Source organism: Eretmochelys imbricata, chromosome 14 (assembly GCF_965152235.1).
Source record: "Eretmochelys imbricata isolate rEreImb1 chromosome 14, rEreImb1.hap1, whole genome shotgun sequence".
Classification (NCBI taxonomy): domain Eukaryota; kingdom Metazoa; phylum Chordata; order Testudines; family Cheloniidae; genus Eretmochelys; species Eretmochelys imbricata.
Genome location: NC_135585.1, coordinates 43,245,006 through 43,264,530, shown reverse-complemented (window position 1 = coordinate 43,264,530; position 19,525 = coordinate 43,245,006). Strand labels below are relative to the sequence as shown.

The 19,525-nt window shown below is 46.3% G+C and overlaps 1 protein-coding gene across 1 annotated transcript; it reads left to right on the top strand.

Annotated features, from left to right (window-relative positions):
* Positions 1 to 6,095: 6,095 nt before the first annotated feature.
* Positions 6,096 to 6,986, top strand: LOC144274284 (olfactory receptor 10A7-like). Its single transcript, XM_077832974.1, has one exon. It carries the CDS (start codon positions 6,096 to 6,098, stop codon positions 6,984 to 6,986), a length of 891 nt encoding a protein of 296 aa, XP_077689100.1.
* Positions 6,987 to 19,525: the final 12,539 nt, after the last annotated feature.

Sequence of the window (19,525 nt, the reverse complement as noted above, 5' to 3'; positions counted from 1 at the left end):
CAGCCACTCCCAGTCTCTATTCAAACCTAAGTTAATGGTATCTAGTTTGCATATTAATTCAAGCTCAGCAGTCTCTCCTTGGAGTCTGTTTTTGAAGCTTTTCTGTTGCAAAATTGCCACCCTTAGATCTTTTACTGAGTGGCCACAGAGGTTGAAGCGTTCTCCTACTGGTTTCTGAATGTTGTGATTCCTGATGTCAGATTTGTGTCCATTTATTCTTTTGCATAGAGACTGTCCGGTTTGGCCATTGTATGTGGCAGAGGGGCATTGGTGGCACATGATGGCATATATCACACTGGTAGATGTGCAGGTGAATGAGCCCCTGATGGTGTGGCTAATGGGATTAGGTCCTAAGATGGTGTCACTTGAATAAATATGTGGAGAGAGTTGGCATCGGGCTTTGTTGCAAAGATAGGTTCCTGGGTTAGTGTTTTTGGTGTGTGGTTGCTGGCTTGAGGTTGGGGGGCTGTCTGTAATTGAGGACTGGTCTGTCTCCCAAGATCTGTGAGAGTGAGGGATCATTTTTTCAGGATAGGTTGTAAATCTTTGATGCGCTGGAGAGGTTTTAGTTGGGGGCTGAAGATGACGGCTAGTGGCGTTCTGTTATTTTCTTTGTTGGGCCTGTCCTGTAGTAGGGGACTTCTGGGTACTCTTCTGGCTCTGTCAATCTGTTTTTTCACTTCAGCAGGTGGGTATTGTAGTTTTAGGAAAGCTTGATGGAGATCTTGTAGGTGTTTGTCTCTGTCTGAGGGATTGGAGCGAATGCAGTTGTATCTTAGAGCTTGGCTGTAGACAATGGATCGTGTGGTGAGCCATCAAGGGCTCGTTCACCTGCACATCTACCAATGTGATATATGCCATCATATCTGATTGATTGATTTGGCTTAAAAAAATATGAAGACTTTCTCAGTAATGGTATCCCACATTTGGACAAACTTTGTCATGAGAAGAGATATGAGATGATGTGAATCAAACTATGTGTGTCTTTGCAACAAAGCCCGATGCCAACTCTGTCCACATATTTATTCAAGTGACACCATCACAGGACCTAATGCCATTAGCCACACCATCAGGGGCTCGTTCACCTGCACATCTACCAATGTGATATATGCCACCATGTGCCAGCAATGCCCCTCTGCCACGTACATTGGCCAAACCGGACAGTCTATACGCAAAAGAATAAATGGACAGAAATCTGACATCAGGAATCATAACATTCAGAAACCAGTAGGAGAACGCTTCAACCTCTGTGGCCACTCAGTAAAAGATCTAAGGGTGGCAATTTTGCAACAGAAAAGCTTCAAAAACAGACTCCAAGGAGAGACTGCTGAGCTTGAATTAATATGCAAACTAGATACCATTCACTTGGGTTTGAATAGAGACTGGGAGTGGCTGGGTCATTACACATATTGAATCTATTTCCCCATGTTAAGTAGCCTCACACCTTCTTATCAACTGTGTAAATGGGCCATCTTGATGATCACGACAAAAGTTTTTTTCTCCTGCTGGTAATAGCTCATCTTAACTAATTAGCCTCTCCCAGTTTGTATGGTAACTTCCAACTAATCTCTCTCTCTCTATATATACATATCTTACTATATGTTCCATTCTATGCATCCGATGAAGTGAGCTGTAGCTCATGAAAGTTTAAGCTCTAATAAATTTGTTAGTCTCTAAGGTGCCGCAAGTCCTCCTGTTCTTTTTGCGGATACAGACTAACAGGGCTGCTACTCTGAAACCTGTCAATAATGGGAAAGTTATACTGTAAAATGGCCACTAGGTGGCAGCATGTTGTAAGAGTGAGATATGGGCTGCTATTTTCAAAAATGCCCATTAGATGGCAGCATCTCTTGAATACTAATTCGGGGGCGGTACAAGTACATAATAACTGGCCATCACCTTGGACAGGCATCTCCCAAAAATGTAAGCTGGTGTTTGTCCGTGTTCTAAAATATTTTCCACAAAGGATCATTAGACTAAAACCTGATGTAGAATGGGACTTGTATAATTGCAACTCACAGTGGGCATTGTTAGCTACAACGCTTTGGAGACACAAAATGAACCAAGTGGGAGAAAGGTTGAAGTGGGACTGTATTGAAAAGCATGAAGAAAGAATACAAATATGAGAGAGCATTTACACTTATTAAATCAAAGGGGAAGCCCATTTTCCAAAGGTAGATCACAGGCACTAGCTCATCCCTTCAGATAACTGCAGGTCTCTTTACTGAGAAAGTCCCATTTCTGCAGAATGATGAAAGACAAAAACCTCAGTGGACCTGGAGTCCTGTCTGCCAAACCCTGAAGAGCTCTGTGTGTCGAAAACATGTCTCTCGCCAGCAGAAGTTGGTCCAATAAAAGGAAAGGAGTACTTGTGGCACCTTAGAGACTAACCAATTTATTTGAGCATTAGCTTTCGTGAGCTACTCCTTTCCTTTTTGCGAATACAGACTAACACGGCTGTTACTCTGAATCCAATAAAAGGTATTACCTCACCCACCTGGTCTCAAACTCTGAGAAATGAGTTTATCGACTGAAGTGAGAGCTGTCCTACGAATAGAGGTGAGCACCCAATTCCAAACTGCTGCTGCTTTGCATTTATATATCACCTTCCGAACCAGGGTATTAAAGTGCTTGAGTAATTAAGCATGAGCAATTTAAGATTCACCTTCTGTGAAGAATGTGGGCAGTGTCTGTATTCATTTTTACGATACATAGTCTGTGTCAGGATGCTGGGCAAAGGTAGGTAGGACAAGTGGTAGGAGCTGGAGATCCCGGAACTGAAGCCAGGGGTCAGAGTCAGTATCAGGGTCAAGAGTCAAGCCGAGGGTCAGAGCCGGAGACAGAATCAGGAATTGGGACAAGGTCAAAACCAGGTTTCAGCATCCCACTTGTGTTTCTAGGGGTCGATCAGGAGTCAGAATCAAAGTCAGAGTCGAGGTCAGTACCAGGACCTCAGACACAGAGAAGCCGGGTGGTCATGGCAGCTGGCTGGGATACACATTGTTGTCTGGACACTTCTTGGTGCGCCCCATGGGCAAATATAGGGTCAAGGAGCCAAGAGCACTTTCAGTCCGATCATGCAGGATGGAATTTACGGTGGCGTACAACCACTGCAGATTATGGGCCACAGGCAATGAGTCAGCTACAGGCACTGCCAGGTTGCAGTGTGGGGATATTACTTACCCGTTAACCTTACAGGCCCGGGTCCAAGTCCTGCTGATACGCACAGTTACTTTGGGTGGCTGTGGTCTGGGTTAAATAAATAAATAAGGGTTAAATTCTGCAAGCACTGCCTCATGGTAGCTGTAGACAGACCTCAGTGGTCTGATGCTCAAAGGAAAAGCCCCGTGGGAGAAATGCATGAAGCAGTGTATGAGAGATACAGGTGGGTGAGGTAATATCTCTTATTGGACCAACTTCCGTTGGTGAGAGAGACAAGCTTTCAGCTATGACACTGCATGAACCAGTGTAGTCAGGTTCAGACGCCCTTCTCGAACCCCCAGGGGACCTTTGGGCAGGAACCCTGAACTAAGGGACTTCAGAGTGGATAAAAAAACAGCCTGTGGCTCAAAGGGTTACTGTGATGCTTGGACATATAAACAGGGTGATCTGGAGCAGAGAGGCTATTTTACCTCTGTATTTGGCACTGGTGCGACCACTGCTGGAATCCTGCGTCCAGTTGTGGTGCCCACAATTCACAAAGGGTTCAGCGAAGAGCCATGAGGACGGTTAAAGGACTGGAAGACTCAAGGAGTTCAATCAGTTCAGTTTAACAAGGAGCAGGTTAAGGGGCGAACTGATCACAGTCTGTAAGTAACCATATGGGGACCAGAAATGTGATAAGGGTGGGCTCATCAATCTAGCAGAGAAAGGTATAACAAGGGTTAAGAGCTGGAAGTTGAAGCTAGACAAATTCATACGAGAAATAAGGCACAGTTTTTATCAGGGAGGGTAATTAACCACTGGAACAATTTACCAAAGAGTCATGGTGGGTTTCCCATCAGTGGAAATTTTAAAATCAGGATTGGATGTTTTTTCTGAAGCATCTGCTCTAGTTCAAACAGGAATTAATTCAGGGAAGTCTTACGGCCTGTGTTTCACAGCGATGCAGTCTAGATGATCCCAGGGACCCTTCTGGCCTTGGAATCTATGAATAAGTGGGGAGAGATTCTGATTGGGGTGTCAGACTATCCGAGAGGCCGGGGTTGCAGGGGGCAACCTGCCTCATTGTTTTTTGGGGGTACCTGGGTTAAGTGAAACCTGCTTAAACTGGCAAGGAAAGGCAGTGTTTAGATAGACAAATCGTCTCATGCCATTTGAAGTCATCACGTATTGGGGTGCTTTACCTCCTACTGAACCGAAACAATACCCTCAAAGTTATCCAGATCTACGCTCCCACAAGTGCATGCGAAGATGAGGATATGGAAGGATTCTATCAGGAGCTGGAGGAAACCCTCACTCAGAGTTCCACATAAAGGATTGCGATGGGAGATTTTAACGCCAAGGTTGGAAGAGGGAGAGAGGATGAAAAGTTCATAGGTATCGGAGAATGAAACGTGCGAGAACGACTAGATAAATTGGCAGAGACGAGGAGAATGTTCATTGGTAACACCTGGTTCCAAAAGAAGGCCAACAGAAGATGGACCCGGATCGCACGAAATGCGAAGACAAAGAATGAAATCGATTACTTCCTGATCGATAGATGACGCTTCCTGCAGGATATTTCAGTAGTGCCATCGTTCAACACCGGAAGCGGACATCGCCTGCTGAGAGCCAGACTCACGTTCACTGTGAAGGTGGAGAAAAAGGCACTGTGTACGGCGAACAGAAGGCACCAACCGGTAGCTTTTGACGAGGCAACCCTGAAGGAAAACATTTCCAGTGAAGACTGGAGCCTCCTGGACGACTGCGATGAGGATTCTGAGAACTTCAGCAAGAGACTGAAATGGTGCGTGAAATCAGACAATGTGTGCATAGGATTTTATTGTTTTAACCCTGTTTCCCTCTGCTAGGTATGTTTCTGTGAACCAACCAGGCACACCTGTTTTTGAAGAGGCCATCTTGAGTCACTAGAGGTTCACACTGGTCACAAGGTCCCAGAGAGGATTCCATAGCAGGGGACAAAGCCAGTTGTAGCTGCTGGAGATAAATACGGATGGTGAAACAGGGACGCTGTAGCCTGCAGGCACACGGCACCCATTCTATATACATGGGAGATAGAGAGATGGATATACAGCTGAATACTTAAGGAGAGAGAGAGAGAATAGAAAAATCAGTGAAATAAAAGTTTTAACTTTCCTACCAATATTGGTTGGAATTTTCTAAGTGCCTTAATGGATTTAGGTGCCCAACTCGTCAAGAGGAGCGGGTGCCTAACTCCTATAGAGTACTATCGAAGTCTCAGCCTTAATAGTCCAAGAATTCATGTTACAGGGAGAGAATTCCCAGCAGAATTTAACAACATTTTCAGGTTCCACAACTTATATAATGGAAAAGGTTTTCAACTCTTATTAATATTTGCTAAAGGTAGTAAATCTGGCTCTACCTGTTGGGAATTTTTGATATTTTGGAACTGTGTAACAATGTGAAAGAATCACAGAGGTACATTCATAGATTTATAGATTGGAAAGCCACAAAAGACCATTAGATCCTCTAGTTTGATGTCCAACACTAGATTTATTGATTGATTGATTTGGCTTATACAAAAATATGAAGACTGTCTCAGTAATGGTATCCCACATTTGGACAAACTTTGTCATGAGAAGAGATATGAGATGATGTGAATCAAACTATGTGTGTCTAAATGGCTGCCCATTATGGTGGGCTCTCAGACCCTTCAACATAGCAACTGGGTTCCTGGTCCAATTCGAGAGATGTTGCTATTTTGTTAAATCTGCTGCATAAAACTTACGATAATATATCCAAAGAGTCAACATGCCAGCCAGCTCTGTTCCTGCAACTCCATTATCAAACCAGGGGGCTTCCTTCCCCCCCAACTTCTTCTTTGCTGGGTTAAAGCTTAAGTATGTTTTTGCCAATCATCTCCAAGACGTATTTTTCTCTTCCTCACTTTTTATCCTTCCTAGATACACCCCATGGCAAACACAGAAGGGAGGAATCAAACGTCCATCACAGAATTCGTCCTCCTGGGATTCAGGGATCTTCCTGAACTGCTGGCCCTACTCTTCCTGCTGTTTCGAGTGATCTGCATTGTGACCTTGGCCGGGAACATCCTCATTGTTGCGCTAGTTGTGGCTGATCGGCGCTTTCACACCCCCATGTACTTCTTCCTGAGGAACTTGTCCTGCTTGGAGACCTGCTACACCTCCACCCTCCTGCCCAGGGTACTGGCCAGTTTCCTGACAGGGGACAATACCATTTCTGTTAGTGGTTGTATGACACAATTTTATTTTGTTAGTTTCTTTGCTGCTGCAGAATGCTATCTGCTAGCAGTGATGTCATATGATCGGTACTCGGCGATATGCAAACCGCTCCATTATGCGGCCCTCATGAATACCAGGTTCTGCTTGTCGTTAGCAGCTGGGTCTTGGATAAATGGATTTCTGGCTGGTATCATAGTAATAGTTCTTATGTTACAATTAACTTTCTCTGGCCCCAATAAAATCGATCATTTCTGCTGTGAATCCACAGAAATGTTAAATCTCTGCTGCAATGGCACCAACCAGATAGAGCTTGTCATTACCATCCTGGCTGCTATATTCACTCTGCCTCCATTTGTATTAACCGTGATGTCCCACGTGTGTATCATCTTCACCATCCTGAGAATCCCTTCCACCGCCGGGAGGCAAAAGGCATTTTCTACCTGCTCCTCTCACCTCATTGTGGTGGCCATTTTCTGTGGGACCCTAATCACTGTGTACCTGCTACCAAAAACCAACACACTGGAGAGACCTGAACAAAGTGTTCTTCATCTGCTACGCAATTCTGACTCCTATGGCCAATCCCTTCATATACAGCCTGATTAACCACGAGGTCAAGGAAGCCCTGAAAAAACTGTCAGTAAGTGTCTAGATTTTATGAGAATTCAGAAACTTTAATCCCTTAAGGCAAGATGGTGTAATACTCATGCTATGTGGACCTTATTTCTCACTACATTTTTGGTGATATGCGCTTATAACATTTTGAGGATGTGCAAAGTTTTGAAAGTATAAGAGGAATCAATACCAGGACTGTTGGAATAAAACTGAGCTGTATTTTACTTGCTGAATGTGGGTAGATATCTCGATTAATACCATACACTAAAATAACTTAGGGCTAGATCTACGAAGGGACTTAGATGTTGCAATGAGCAAGTTTTAGTGCCATGCCAGCCAGTGGGAACCTCAGCCCTGAGTTCGCAGCCAGGCTCCCTATACGGTGCATGGGGAGAAGTAGGCAGCTAAGAAAGGGATCCCCAGAGATCAGCATGCGGAGCAAAGAGCTGCCTCACCTAGCCAAGAGGAAAAATCATTTAGAGTGTTGCCTAAGCCCCATCTCTCCCATGGAGTTCGACACTGCCTCTTCTTGGGATTTTCAGCTGGGAACCCCAAGGGGGGAGGGGTGAACTCACCAGGCTGTTGGAGACCCAGGTTCAGTCCCCCCTACTAATACAGAGCAGGGATATGACTGTGGGTTCCCCCACCCCAGGCGAGTGTCCTAGCCACTGGACGGCAGAGTCCTCCTCTGGCCCAATGCATGTTTTGCATGTTTAATTAGTTTTACATAGTGGAACAATGTCCTCAGGAGACTCTGAGGGAGCCCCAGACCTGATTGCCCTCCATGCCAGTGCACGGGGAACTCACCCAAGAAGAAGGAAACCCAAGTTTAAATGGCTCCTCTTTGGGGGGGGGGAGGGAATTGGACCTGTCTCCCCCATGTCCTGGCTGAATGCCCTAGCCACTGGGATCAGGGCTATAATGGAGGCTTCATGCTCCCCAGCCACTTTGGTTGGGGATAGGCTTGTTGGGAGCATGCCTACCGGATGGAGCCCTGCGGGTGAGACAGGCAGGGCCACGTCTAGCTTGAGGCTCCTGTGGGGGTGAGGTCTGAGACGAGTGCCTAGACTGAGGGGGCCTTGCGTATGTTCACTGGCAGAGACTGGCTCCTACAGGCCTTTAGTGGCAGAGATTTAGCCACCTATGACATCAGGTGTCAGCTGAGCCGGGGTTTTGAGGCTCTCAGTGGTGCCTAAATGCTGGCCCTAGGCACCTGAGTCCCTTTGTGGACCTAGCTCTGAAAACCCAACTTCCGAAGTGACGGATGCTCTTCGGCCCCTGGCCTCTCGATGAGATTTGTGTTCCTGTGTTGCCAAGGTCGCTTGAGGCCAGATGTCCTTAAAGGTATTGAGGTGCCTAGTGGGATTTTTGAAAGCATCCAGGTGCAGAACATGCCAAAAATGGGTTTAGGCCCCAAGATGCTGCTGGAAGTCCTATTGGCGTCTAAATACATTTTAAAATGTATCAGAGAAATCCTTGCGGATCCTAAGCACAAAAAAGAATCTTACAAGAAGTGGAAGATTGGACAAATGACCAGGGAAGTTTATAAAAATATTGCTTGGGCATGTAGGAGTGAAATCAGGAAGGCGAAATCACACCTGGAGTTGCAGCTAGCAGGAGATGTTAAGAGTAACAAGAAGGGTTTCTTCAGGTATGTTAGCAAGAAGAAGAAAGTCAAGGAAAGTGTGGGCCCCTTACTGAATGAGGGAGGCAACCTAGTGATAGAGGAAGTGGAAGAAGCTAATGTACTCAATGCTTTTTTTGCCTCTGTCTTCACGAATAAGGTCAGCTCCCAGACTACTGCACTGGGCAGCACAGCATGGAGAAGAGGTGACCAGCCCTCTGTGGAGAAAGAGGTGGTTCGGGACTATTTAGAAAAGCTGGACGTGCACAAGTCCATGGGGCCGGATGCGTTGCATCCGAGAGTGCTAAAGGAGTTGGCGGATGTGATTGCAGAGCCATGGCGATCAGGGGAAGTCCCGGACGACTGGAAGAAGGCTAATGTTATGCCCATCTTTAAAAAAGGGAAGGAGGAGGATCTGGGGTACTACAGGCCAGTCAGCCTCACCTCAGTCCCTGGAAAAATCATGGAGCAGGTCCTCAAGGAATGAATTCTGAAGCACTTAGAGGAGAGGAAAGTGATCAGGAACAGTCAGCATGGATTCACCAAGGGCAAGTCATGCCTGACTAATGTAATTGCCTTCTATGACAAGATAACTGGTTCTGTGGATGAAGGAAAAGCAGTGGATGTGTTCCTTGACTTTAGCAAAGCTTTTGACACTGTCTCCCACAGTATTCTTGTCAGCAAGTTAAAGAAGTATGGGTTGGATGAATGGACTATAAGGTGGGTAGAAAGTTGGCTAGATTGTCGGGCTCAACGGGTAGTGATGAATGGCTCCATGTCTAGTTGGCAGCTGGTATTAAGTGGAGTGCCCCAAGGGTCGGTCCTGGGTCAGGTTTTGTTCAATATCTTCATAAATGATCTCGAGGATGGCATGGATTGCACCCTCTGCAAGTTTGCAGATGACACTAAACTGGGAGGAGAGGTAGATACACTGGAGGGTAGGGCCAGGATACAGAGGGACCTAGACAAATTGGAGCATTGGGCCAAAAGAAATCTGATGAGGTTCAACAGGGACAAGTGCAGAGTCCTGCACTTAGGACGGAAGAATCCCATGCACCGCTACAGACTAAGGACCAAATGGATAGGCAGCAGTTCTTCAGAAAAGGACCTAGGGGTGACAGTGGACGAGAAGCTGGATATGAGTCAACAGTGTGCGCTTGTTGCCAAGAAGGCCAATGGCATTTTGGGCTGTATAAGTAGGGGCATTGCCAGCAGATCGAGGGACGTGATCGTTCCCCTCTATTCGACATTGGTGAGGCCTCATCTGGAGTAGTGTGTCCAGATTTGGGCCCCACACTACAAGAAGGTTGTGGAAAAATTGGAAAGAGTCCAGCGGAGAGCAACAAAAATGATTAGGGGGCTGGAACACATGAGTTATGAGGAAAGGCTGAGGGAACTGGGATTGTTTAGTCTACGGAAGAGAAGAATGAGGGGGGATTTGATAGCTGCTTTCAACTACCTGAAAGGGGGTTCCAAGGAGGATGGACCTAGACTGTTCTCAGTGGTAGCAGATGACAGAACAAGGAGTAATGGTCTCAAGTTGCAGTGGGGAAGGTTTAGGTTGGATATTAGGAAAATCTTTTTCACTAGGAGGGTGCTGAAACACTGGAATGCGTTACCTAGGGAGGTGGTGGAATCTCCTTCCTTAGAAGTTTTTAAGGTCAGGCTTGACAAAGCCTTGGCTGGGATGATTTGATCGGGGATTGGTCCTGCTTTGAGCAGGCGGTTGGACTAGATGATCTGCTAAGGTCCCTTCCAACCCTGATATTCTATGATTCTATGAAAATCTGGCTCTTGGGCACTTCTGAAAATTTTACTCCTGGTCTTTAACCTCTCTGATGAGAGCGGAGGGAATCATTACGTTTACTGCTTGGTGGCCCATATGAGACCGGAACCTCTGCCAACTGGCCAAGGGCACAGAGTGTGCATAGTTTCATAGGGATCTCCTGGGTTGGATATCTGCACAAGAGCTCACCAGAGGGTGGCATGTGAGCTCTGTACTGAGAGCCAATATCACACGGATTGTCATAACTCCTTAAGAATTATTGAGCCAAACATTTCACAAGGATTATGTATCTATACTGAAAATACCATCTTGGGGTTGAGCGAGGTCACCAGGAGGTGACACACCTCCAGAAATACTTCCTAACTGTAAGAACAGTGGGACAACGGAACAGACGCCTAGGGAGGTTGTGGAAGCTCCTTTACTGGAGGTTTTCAAAAGGAGGCTGGAGAGCCAGCTGTCTTGAATAGTTTAGACAAAACAAATCCTGCATCTTGGCAGGGGGTTAGACTAGATGACCCCTGTGGTCCCTTCTAACCCTATAGTTTTATACCTCCTGAGATAACAGGATGCTTTTCTCCCTGTCTGGCCATTTGTATATTGTAGGCCTCACCATGGAGGCCTATTCACAGAATGAGCCTGGTGCAAGTTAAGAGATTGCAAAATCGGAGAGAAACAAAACAGCAGGGGGTGTTGAGAGTCCTTCACCTAGGAGACAAGTTAATAGTGTTTGTCTTATGAAAGGAGGGTCACCACTAGCCTGGCTATAAAGCACAGCAAGGATTTTGGGGGAGCAATACTCTACAAGACACATGTATCTTGTTAACTAAGTTTGGGCTCTAGAATACATGTTATGATTTTATTTTGTTATAGGTAACCATTTGTTTCCAGTACTTGCTACTACTGGAATCTCTAAGCTTTGCTAAATAAACTTCTATTTGTTTTCACTAGAAACATATGTAAGTGCTGTGTGTTAAGCAGAGCAGTGATCCGAGATGGAATGGTTAAGCTAAGGTTTTCTGGTTCTTTGGAAGCAGCAGATCTGTGAATATGGCAAGTGTCCAGTGGACCAGGGGCTGGTCACTCCAGGGGGATGCTCTGAGGCCTTGAGCATTGGTATGTGCCCAACGCGAACTGTAAAGTAACAGCAGGGCCTGCAGAGGCCTGGAGAGGAGTGCTTGTGTCGCCCAGGGCTGGTGGAGTTGGGGAGCTGACCCCCTGGTAGGTACAAACAAGTCTTCCTCACACTGAGGGCAGGCGGTGGCAAGGTGCTTCACAGCACTGGGTATTACAGGAAGTGTCACAGCAAAACTGATCATATTAGTAAGTTTTTTTGTTTTTAACCAAAATGAGTCTCTCACTGAAATGAACGGCTGAAAAAATTCTATTCAAGTTGAATGAAATTTTTTCAGTGCGAATTTAAAACATTTCAAGACATTCCCAATTTTTTCTCCCGAAAGCTCTTCACCAAATTCAACCTGAATTCCTGAATAGTTTCACTGCCCTGAAAAATGCATTTTTTTTTTTTTTTTTTTGGCAAATTTACCATTCACTGAAGAAATGTCTCCATGCTCTCCCTGTGGGCCATGAGTGACTCTATCTGGGTGATTGTCTACCTGAGCTCTCTGGGAGAGGGGATGCACAGAACATTTGCTCCCCACTCTCGTAGATTGCGTTGGATACAGGCTGAGTGTAGTGCTGCACACTGGGATATTTGTGGGAACTCCCAGATTGTGAACTTGGGAACCACTTGTGAGATGAGGACCCTGGGTGGAGGAATGCACAGAGGGGTAAGGATGCTGTGTGCTCCTTGTCCCAGGTGCTTTATAGCTCAGGCCCCAGGTTTCAATGGCATGGCACAGGCTGATGGGTGTTGAGAAAGCAGTGAAAATGTTGATATGTTGAATAATGACTCCCTGAGAGGGCTCCGGATTGACATTCCTTCGCTAAGTAGCTGCATTGTGTAACAGTCACTAGGTAGCCACATTGCAACTTTTATACTATTTATGCTGCTACAGCGTCTAATGGACCTAAGATGGCAAAGCAGTGTCCCAAAGGAGTGGGGCATCTCTGCTACTGGGACGAGGTGAGAGCTGAGAGTAATGCAAGAGAAAAGGGCACCTATCGCTAGGCTTGGCAGAAATCAGTTTTTATTTGTTTCAATGGATAATATTGATTTAATCCATAAAAATAAAAAAATACTTAAATACATTTTCAGTTGCAGAAAATTATGGGGGATCAGACCGTGGGTGGGTCAGTCAATAGTTATTTAAGTACAGTACTTGTTGAGATTCAAAAAGTTAAAGCTTTAAACTGTTAAAATACAAATTTTTAACATCCCGTGTCAAAATATACCAAGCAAATATCCTTAAATCAAACTCTAAGTTCTCAAGCAGCATTTTTCGTTCTTTGCCGATCTGTAAATTTCAATGGTCATCAATGGAAATTTTTTTCATCAGTTTGTGTTGGGTGAAATCAACATTTACCAAGAAAAATCTAATTCTTCGAAGCTGAAATATAGTTGATCTTTTCCTCCTGTTTATCCTCTACAGAATCCTCCTGGCTCTCACTGCTGGCTTCTTATGTCTCGCTCGCGATCTATATTTTCCACAATAGACTCCCCCATGTGTATCCCTTACCCTGTGCCGCCACCTAGTGCACAGTATATTGTCTTTATCGTTGGTGCTGCCTGGCTATCTAGCAGCCACAGCACCGCGGCTGAGAACGCTTTTCTGTAGGTGTCCTTTTCTCTTGGCTCTCAGTGGATGCCAGTAACACAACACAGGGGGGTCCTTATTCTCTGCTGCCACCCAGTGGCAGCAAATGTAGAGTGCAGCTGCCCCTTTCCATTGTCCTTATCTTCCACTCTCCTCTAGCAGTCATTACACTGTATAACAGCCTGTCCCCTCTTCCTTATCTCCTGTCCTCTAGGGGTATTTCCAGAGTAAAATGGTCCTTTCTCCTTTCATTACCCTCTGCTGCTGCCCAGTAGCCCCACTGTATAATACAGTTGTGTCTCTGGCCAGGTCTAAACAGAAACGTTTCCCAGTACAGTAATGTTGGTTAGGCTTTTTAATGACACTTCTTCCCCAGCAAAATCCCTAGCGTAGACCTGGGTATACCAACCAAAAAATGTGCTCTTACTAATACAGCTTATTTCTTTCAGGGAACCCATCTGTATAAGCTCGACAAGCAAAATCACTTTTTGGCTGGTAAAAGCCATGTCTGAGGTCGGAAGACTTTCAGGGAGAGCTCTGCCCACCAACCTTCTTCTAGTTTGTCCTAGATTTCATACCAGTATAACTTTGTCTATTAGGGGTGTGATTTTTTTTTAACCAATATAATTACACTGGCACAAGCCCTTATACCTGGCAGTTACAGCAACGCAAAGATTCCTTATACCAGGAGAGCTCTGGCTACAATTCACCAAAATATCATTATCCAAATTCAGCAGGTAAACTACAGTTCAAGTTGATTCTGACTGTAATGATCCCAGTACGGACTCCTCTTACCTGTTTAAATCTTTGCATATCCGTAAATGTTATAAGCGCACGTGACCAAAGACTGAGCGAGAAGAAAGGGCTACACAGCGTCTGAGTATCAAACAGCAAAGCAGCTCCGCTCGTCACCATTTCGTCTTTATTTTTTAAAGTGAGATTTCTGAATTCTCAGACAATCTGGACCAGGGTTTCTCAACCTGTGGGCCGAGACCAGAAATTGTCACCAGAATGTTTCAAAGGTGGCATGGCAGCTCCTGTCCCACAGGGCTGGCTGGGCTCGTCCCCCTGCTCCAGGCACTGCAAGCTCTGGGGCAGAGGTGGTGCCAGCCCATTGGGGGCCCTAAGCAGGAATATTTGGGGGGACCCCCCCACAGCACACATACTAATAACTAATAGGGGGCCCCCTTGAGCTGCTCAGGGCCCTAAGCGATTGCTTAGTCTGCTAACGCCTAGTATCAGCTCTGCTCTGGGGTCCCAGCACCACTCAGGTTTGGCCCAGCCATCATGATGGCAGGAGTCCGGGTAGGCCAAATCCGAGTGAGTGGCACTGCACCCCCATGAGCCAGGTCACACCTCCACACACACAAATTTGGTCCAGTCGGGGGGGCAAACCTGAGCGGCGCTGCAACCCCGGAGGTGGCAATGCCCAGAGCGGAGAGCCCAGCCCAGCCCAGCCAGCCCTGCAGCGCAGGAGCTGCCAGTTTGGGCCCTGCCCAGTTCTCGCCCCAACTCCCCTGGGGGGCAGGACCCAGCCAAAACCACCCCAGGGCCTCCCCCGCAGCCTGTTTACTGGGTTGCGACAGGCTATAAACATTTACAAATGGGTCCGGAGCCCGAAAAGGTTGAGAACCACTGATCTGCACGCTTACTGACCATTTTTCTCAGGGTTTCCTTCATCTTTGTTTCTCAGGCTGTACATGAAGGGATTGGCCATGGGAGTCTGAATTGTGTAGCAGACAGAGAACACTTTGCTCAGGTCTCAGGTCTCTCAGGGTTTTGGGTTTTGGAAATTGGTTAGTCTCTAAGGTGCCACAAGTCCTCCTTTTCTTTTTGCGAAGACAGACTAACACGGCTGTTACTCTGAAACCTATGAATTTAAAAGAATTTATATTCAAATGCCCCCATCGCCTTCTGGCTACCAGCCCAGACACTGGCTCGAGAACACAAACTGGGGCAGTGGCTTTCATCCAGTGGAGGTTGATGCTGAACTGCCAGGCTGCAGAATCGTTCTAAGGCCACGTCTACACTGGAATTGCTCCGCTGTAGCTGTGCTGCTGTTGTGTAGACACTTACTACAGCGACGGAAGGGGTTCTTCTGTCCCCCCACCACCACTGTTACTCACACCTTCTTGTCAACTGTTCGAAATTGGTCACCCTGATTACCCTTACAAAAGTGATTTTTCCTCCTGCTGATAATAGCCCACTTAATTGAATTGTCCCATTAGAATTTGTAAGGCAACCCCCATCTTTTTATGTACTCTCTATATATTTCTTCCTACTGTATTTTCCACTCCATGCATCTGATGAAGTGGGTTTTAGCCCACAAAAGTTTATATCCAAATAAATGTGTTAGTCTCTAAGGTGCCACAAGAACTCCTCATTGATTTTTCTCTTCCTGCTGCTTCTCATCATCTACATTGTGACCATGGCTGGGAACGTCCTCATCGTTCCGCTAGTTGTGGCTGATCAGCAACTTCACGCCCCCATGTACTTCTTCCTGGCGAATTGTCCTGCTTGGAGACCGGCTACACCCTGGGCAGGAGGGTTGAGATGCTGGCCAGTCTCCTGACTGGGGACAGGACCATTTCTGTTAGCGGCTGCCTCACACAATATTATTTCTTTGGTTTCCTGGCAGTTGCAGAGTGTTCTTTCCTAGCAGTGATGTCCTATGATTGGTATTTAGCGATATGCAAACCACAGCATTATGAAGCCCTTATGAATAGCAGGTCCTGCCTCCAGCTAGCAGTTGGCACTTGGATAAGTCATTCTCTGGCTGCTGACATTAACTTTATGCGGCCCTAATGAAATTGACCATTTCTTCTGTGACTTCATCCCAGTAATAAAACTCTCCTGCAGTGACACACGTATGATGGAGCTTGTCACTACCATGCTGGCTGCTATATGCACTCTGTCGCCATTTCTATGAAGGCTGGCAACACACATCTGTATCCTCACCACCATTCTGTGAATGCCTTCCACCACTGGGTGGCAAAAGGCCTTTTCCACCTGCTCCTCTCATCTTATCGTGGTGTCAATTTTCTATGGGACCATAATGATTGTCTACATGCTACCAAAAACTGATACACTGAGAGACCTGAACAAAGTGTTCTCCGTTTTCTACACAGTCCTGACTCCGATGGTCAACCTCCTCATATAGAGCCTGAGGAACAGAGAGGTCAAAGAGATCCTGGGAAAAGTTGTCACTAAATTCTCTTCTGTCAAAAGGGTTCAGATCGTCCTACCGTAGTTTGTTCAGTGCCTGTGAAAGGGAAATAAGCTGGTTTGCTGTAATGAGTCTGAGTCACTTCTCTCATTGGCTATCTGGCTTTTTAGGTGAGGTCAGCGGCTGCTATAGCTTGCACTCAATATTGGGACAGATACTTCTGCTGTTTTGGCTTAGGGATGCAGGTCTTTGTGGTTTGATTAGTCTGATATTTATCACTGCTGTTGTGGGTTGCTCTAAAACACCTCATCAATGAGACACCAAGGTAGAGAGATGCCATTCTCTGTGTCTCCATTACGATAGTCTGTAATTACGTGAGCACACGCTGTGTTTTGTACCAGGCCCCTTTACCATGGATTGCATCAGATACTCAATATTTCTTTTCGTCTAACTCCTTCAATGTGCAATGGTAATGTAAGATGTGAATCAGGTCTCAGGGCCCATTAACTCTGTAAGAACGGGAGCCCTGAGGTGGGACAGTGAAGAAGAAAGGTCAGTACTGTGATAGCAGCACAGAGACACCGGACTTCTATTCCCTGTTTTGTTTCTGGCCGACTTCACCGCTCTGGATCTGTTTCCTCATTTGTACAATGGCGTTTCTTGGGACCCCTGTGTGAATGGCTGCTTTGATCCCTTATTGCTTGGGGTACCCTTGTTTTGCAGATTTCCAAATACCAGCACTCTGAAGTCTGATTTCTCAATTATAGAAAGCAGAGAAAGCATATAGTGTCCACTCCTACAGGGTGCTGGGCGTTTCCTGTGAAATGCTGAGTGCCCAGTGGAACAGGTGCTGGACTCTCCATGGAGATGCTCGGAGGGCTCAAGGGTTGGAGTGTGCCTATCGCTAACCAGTAGATTGACAGCAGGGCCTGCATAGGCCTAGAAGGAGTGCTTATATTAACCATGGCCGGCGGAGTTGGGAAGCTGACTCCCAGTAGACAGACGAGACTTCCTCTCAAGGCAGGTGGTGACGGGGGTGCTGCACTGCCCTGGGTACCCCCGGGAAGCATCACTGCTATTGAGGGTTAAGTTAGGAACTCCAGGTCAGTGCAGCAGTAAAGCAGGCCCAAGAGAGTGAAATACGCATGGGCAGCAAGACGAAGGGTCTGTTGACAGCCAGACGTTTGTGGGCAGTCTGCTGTCCCAGGAAGCTGATGGCTGAAGGTGACACATGACGATCGTTGAACCAAAGTTACAGCCACACACTGAGTTTGAGAACTGCCAAGGACAACAGGGCTCAGAGAATGGGCACCTGCATTTTGAAGGGTTCCTTCAGGAAGTTCTGCCCTGAAACCAAAATTTCTGGTTTTACAGCATTATTTCAAAGAGCTCTAGAATCCACATGCAGCCTCTGATTTTACTTTAGCAGCACTGTCAAGTATGTTAGCCTTAATTTAAACAGATGGAAATTGAATAACTTTATTAACCAGTTAGTAATTCAACCGTGCTGAGCAATGGAACCAAGTGTACACTGACAAACCAGTTGCAGGGTCATTTGGTGAAGGGGTTTCTGACGTACCCTGCCTCTAAGGTGAGCTGCTCTTTGCATTTCCAGATCCTTATTTTGGGTGCAGAGCTAGGAAATATGGGAGGGCGAAGAATGAGGGTGAATATGTGGTGGGAGGGGGAATAGGAGATGGGTTTGGGGCTGTGGCAAGGGGAGGGGGAATGAGGGAGATAATGTTGTGCCAATGGTCTAAAAAGGCAAGCAGAGTGATTGAGTAACTATAGGCCGGTTGTCCTGACATCAATCCCGGGCAAAACACTAGAAAAGTTGTTACAGGGTTCAACTGCTAAAGAATGAAAGGATAGGAATATAATTAATGCCAGTCAACCTGGTTTTATGGAAAACAGATCCTGTCAAACTGAGCTGATTTCATTCCTTGAGATTACAAGTTTGGTTGGTAAAGGTAACTGCATAGATGTGATCTACTTAGACTTGTGCAAGGCGTTTGATTTTAGTACCAAGTGACATTCTGATTAAACCAAAAAGAACGCTAGTCAATATCAGTGAAGGCTGCCGAGAATGGCAGAACAAGAACCAATGGCTGGAAGTTGAAGCCAGAGAAATTCAAAGTAGAAATAAGGCCCACATGTTTTTAACAGTGGGGGGTAATTTACCATTAGAACAAAATCCCCAAGACAGTGTGGGATTCTCCATCTCTTGATGTCTTCAGACCCAGCCTGGCTGCCATTCTGAAAGCTGTATTAGCCAGACATGAGTGATTGGGTTCAAAACACAGGTAACCGGGTGAAATGTAAGGGCTATGCAGGAGTCAGACTGGAGGACCTGATGGTCTCCTCTGTCCTTAAACTCTATGAATTGCTGATAAATGGGGATGCGTGGTAGGGGAGAGGATTGAGGGTGGGGAGTGTCAGGCCAAGGGGAGGGGAGAAACACTGAAAGGGGATCATGGGTATGGATGGAAGGGGGAGTGGGGGCTAAGGAGGTGGGGATTGTCAGCTCCACATTCCCCTATCTCGTTTGAAGCCACTACCCCTTTCCCCCCCTCCCCACTACCACGCAGGCTAGACAGGAGTACGGGAGGGGAAGGGAAAGAAAGATGCCTCTTATTCACAGCCCCATTGCTCAGGGCAATGGCTGGGAGACAGAGAGGGACACACCTCAGACAAAGGTGGGAAGGGGGTGTCAGCAGCCCCAGCCTCAGTCAGGGACCCTGCTCCTCTGGGGGTTTTTCTGCACCCCCATGCATGAGCCTGGTCCGCACACTTCCACTGACACCACCGACAGGACTCGGTGCTGAAATGCGGTGTCCTTGATCTCTTAAAGTGCGGCTGCACCTATCCTTCTATCACAGCGACAGCTCTGATCAAACTGTTCCAGCTAATCCCCTACCATAAACAGAGGTGGATCAGATTGCGAGTTTAGTACTTTTAAAAAAAAATCTGTAGGGGTATTATTTAAATTAGAAATGGAGAGAAAGCTGGCAGGGAGAGAAGTCAATCAATGACACGTTAGAAAGGGTGACGATAGCTGATAAGTGGCTGAGCTGCTAACAAAATATATAGTCTATATTGCACTATATGTCTGGAGAGGAGCAAACAGAGACAGCTGCTTGGGAATTTTCCATCAAAATGTTTTTTTGACAGAAAATGCAGTTTTGTCAGAATCAATTTTTCACAGGAGTTTCAGCCAAACATTTTCAATTTTTTTCCTGA